General features: G+C 32.2%; 1 protein-coding gene across 2 annotated transcripts; it reads left to right on the top strand.

Moving 5' to 3' along the window:
- The first annotated feature begins 2,202 nt into the window (after positions 1-2,202).
- Positions 2,203-3,036, top strand: LOC108724493 (uncharacterized). Of its 2 annotated transcripts, XM_018450894.1 has the most exons (4): positions 2,203-2,349; positions 2,423-2,695; positions 2,762-2,825; positions 2,924-3,036. In XM_018450894.1, the coding sequence occupies exons 2-4, from the start codon at positions 2,431-2,433 to the stop codon at positions 2,934-2,936; spliced, it is 342 nt and encodes a 113-aa protein (XP_018306396.1). In that variant the 5' UTR covers positions 2,203-2,349; positions 2,423-2,430; the 3' UTR covers positions 2,937-3,036. The 2 variants fall into 2 exon arrangements, with proteins under 2 accessions (XP_018306396.1, XP_018306397.1); XM_018450895.1 differs by lacking the exon at positions 2,762-2,825 and having other exon boundaries at positions 2,826-3,036.
- The last annotated feature ends 1,164 nt before the right edge of the window (positions 3,037-4,200 follow it).

The following is a 4,200-nucleotide window of genomic DNA, read 5'->3' as shown; positions in this document are numbered from 1 at the left end:
TACCGAGTTATTATGAATTGAATAAACAAGCCAATCACGAAATACTTGTTCCCTGTTTGGTAATTGTCGAAAATAATATGTTTTGAAAATTTTCTTCCCGATTTAGAAATAGGAAAATCTAAATTTTTTACTTGATATACGGTCCCTTTTCGATTAATATTTGAGCAAGATGAGAGATTTAAAATTTTAACAGACCATAAACCTGGATCTTCTAAATTTATTTCCTTCATAGAGATCTGTCTTACAAGTGTCTTGTTAGATTTACTTCTTCTTTCCTCCAGATTTGATATTAATGTATTCTCCGTTATTATATCAGCTTCATCATTTGGTTTTTTGGATTTTTGTTGAACTTTTTGTTCTATGGATACATTCATTTTTATATCTTCCGTAGTATCTTATTTGGTAAATGATTATGCAATGTTGAGTTTTCAATAGAATTAAGTATAGATGGTATGTGCGCATCATTTTGGAAATGTTTTAAAAGAGAATTTTTCATTTTTTTAGCTTCTTTCTGTTTTTTTCTCGTTTTTTATATTTTACTCCTGATAAATGTTAGTTTTTCTTTCTGACATAGCTGTGTCTAAACAAGTAATAAATACAAGTATGAAATTTTATTAGTAGAAATATTGGTTTAACTTTTTTTATAATAATGTATCCTTATTTATTTATTATTTATAAATTTATTTTAATATGATATTTAATTAGTTCTTAATTGGATACATTCCATTTAATGACACAAAATGAAACAAATGTCATTTTACCTTTTTTGATATTTAATGAGTAACAGAACAGACTAGATTTGTGTTACACACACCACTAAATAAAAAGCACTTATTATATTTGAGAGTTTCTTATAGTATTACTTCATTGAATATAAAAAATTAATCAAAATAGTAAATTTTTTACTTACTTTTCGTAATTTCTAATTACTTCAAATTGTTATATATAATTGACTGTTTTTAATTATATATTATATGTCTTATAGCAATTTTAACAGAATAATTATTTAAATATGTATAAACTTTTCTGAAAATTCTCTGACTATATAATACTTCTTTCAACCTCAACAATGTGATATTTATTTATAACTGCTGAGTCTGCTGAATGCAGCCATTGTTGATTGCTCGTTAGCAACGAACAACGGATCTCTAGAGGCGTTGCTAAGTAGCTCCTTTTGTTTCAAAAGCGGTCATTACGAATGCGACTAGGCGTCTTCCGATTTACACTGCCAGTACTGAAAATCTATACGTATCGTGAACTATAGATTTTCAGTACTGGCAGTGCATATCGGAACACGGCCTCTGGCCTTATACATCTGTGAGACTGACGTCCTATGAGCAGAAATTTACTGCGGAACAGAACAGCAAGACCAATCACGATCGTAGAAAAGAAAGCAGAGTAACGATTGCAGAGTTGTGATTGGTCGGGCTGTTCCGTTCCGCTGTAAATTTCCGCTCCACGCTAGTTTGAGGCTGCATTCTGTTTCATGCATGATGTGCATAATGCATCATTTATCCTTGTTTAACATTCAGTGAATAACAAGGATAAAAGATGCATCATGTGCATCATGCGTGAAACGGAACGCAGCCTGAGAGGGGATCGAAAGAAGGAACGAGGCAAGCAATCAGTGATGCCAACTTGATGGTTTTCCCACTAAATTTAATGGTTTTTAATGGGAAATATGCAACTGTGTAGTGGGATTTCGACTATCCGAATTGACAACTCTGGCGTCCTTTCTACGTAGAATCTGCCCACACTCTTCAAATTTTTGACAATTGCGCAGTCTAGTGATATTATGTCTATGGTTGGTACCAAAGATATGGGCCTAGTTTACACCGAGCACTTGATACGCGTATTAAGTACCATATTCGCACCAAATCGCTTGGTATAAACGCTGGCGGATTATTTTGATCTGATACTTCTGAATCACGAGTATCAGACTAAGCTGGTACGCATATCAAATGATATCAAAGAATCTCAGCGTGCTGTAAACGCTTGGTTCATTTTGGATCGTATATTAAAATTCGCCACTGGTTTTAAGTTCAAGTTAAAGTTAGAATTAGAGGTTTTACATCTTGAATAGCAGTGAAGACATCATGTCACCTAATTTGACTTGTTCTGAGGCAGATCGGTGTAAATAAGGACGTACCAAATATTTAATCCGCATCAATTTGATACGCGTACTAACCGATTTAGGGCCAATTTCACCAACCACGGTTAGATTAACCGACGGTTAAAGTTAGCAGGGTGACCAACAGACACATATTTTCTCGTAACCTCTTGGCTCTAACCTGAAATTTGTGGGAAGCAATAAACAGTGTATTATACATGTGAAAAAAAGTTTAAAAGGTAATATAAATATATATAATATGTTTCTTTATATAATATAAAATGACATTATAAATTTTATTTTTTTTTACAGATTAAAACATGCAAAGGCAAAAGAATTTTTCTGACGCAGATAAAGAATCTTTATTAGATTTAATATTTTTACAACGTGATGTCATTGAAAACAAAGAAACTGATCGTTCAACACTTGTAAAAAAGGATGAAGTATGGGTTGATATTACCAACAAATATAATGCAAACACAACAATTAAAAGATCAGAAAAAGCTTTACGTTACTGTTGGGATAATCTGAAAAAAGCAGCAAGAAAATATTGTGCAACTTTGAAGCGTGAAAGTTATAAGACAGGTATTAATTTATTATTAGGAATATATAAATTTAAAAAATCTTTATAAAATCTTTATATCCATACAGCCAATAATACGAATAAATTTGGCAGTTTGGTAAAATTCCTTCTCATTTCGACGAATTTCTTCAGGTAATATTGGAAGTTTTATAAACTCATTTCTTAATGCAGCAATAGCATTGGATATACGGTGAACAATTCTCTGAGCACTTGATATACTAATTCCACAGAAATCTCCAATAGTTTGCAAAAAGGATCCTGTTGCATAGAATCGTAATGCAACTAACAATTGTGTAATAGGTGGAATAGCATCATTACTGTAAAAATAACAGTATTTAACAGTAATTAACGTTATTTATATAATCTTACTATTATATATACATATATATACACACATATATTTGTACATACCAATCAGTTTTTGGTCGTATTTCATCTTCTATTTTTTCAAATAATATCATAAAATGATTTTTTGATATTCTAAACCTTGACCTGAAATCTACATCGTCAAACAATTCTAAATAATTTATACGTGGTTTGATTTTACGTGGTCTTCGACGTTTTTCTAAATTGTAACCAGCAAATTCGTCAAAAAATATGTAATTTATAATATCATTCATTTTGTATTCTCACTCACTGATGAAATTTCAGATAGACAAAGCTCCGTAAAATTGACAATATATAAGAGGTTACGAGAGAATATGAATGTCTGTTGGCCACCCTGCTAACTTTAACCGTCGGTTAATCTAACCGTGGTTGGTGAAATTGGCCCTTAACGGTGTAAAAGGGATTCTCATAGAGAATGGACTGCGCGATCCGTATCTAAGTAGTATTCAAATATGGTTGACAATAATAAGAGAGAGGGACCGTGGAAGATGGCCAATCTCCCTCTCATTCTCTCTCCCATTACACCTTCGAATGAAAAAAGATAGAGATGGCCGTCTTCCACGGTCTTTCTCTCTTACTTTTATCGACCATTTTGACACACGGATCGCGCAGTCTATTCTCTATGTCTTTGGTTGGTACATACTAACGCTATATTAAATTTTGGCTACATATCTTTAGGCTTTGACCTCCTGTGTGCTACGCACGCATCGCACACTCGCTAGGCACGGCTCTGGAGAGAGAATAGCTCCTTTTCTCAACACCGCCACTTCCTCCACGATAAATTTCCTTCCAACGATAAATCCTTGTACAAATAAACAAAATAGGCATTAAGAAAGCGTTTTCCTTATGTCATTGTGTTTAACGATATTTCGAAGAGATTTTAAATCGATTCCAGAGGTGATATACATGGAAAATGTCCCAATTACTCCCAGTGTCCCAATTACTGCCGTTTTTTTTAATTGCAGCATTTATATAAAAGTATGAGATCGTTATACATTAAGAATATTTTTAATATTAAACTATAACTATCATATAAATATAAGTACAACTGTATAAGATATTCAATATAATTTATATTTATAAAATAATTAAAGAAATTAGGAATGTTACTGAAGATGCA

The sequence above is a fragment of the Mycetomoellerius zeteki genome, unplaced genomic scaffold, assembly GCF_001594055.1.
Source record: "Mycetomoellerius zeteki isolate Tzet28-1 unplaced genomic scaffold, Tzet1.0 scaffold300, whole genome shotgun sequence".
In the NCBI taxonomy this organism is placed as follows: Eukaryota; Metazoa; Arthropoda; class Insecta; order Hymenoptera; family Formicidae; genus Mycetomoellerius; species Mycetomoellerius zeteki.
This window is presented reverse-complemented; position numbering and strand designations above follow the sequence as displayed.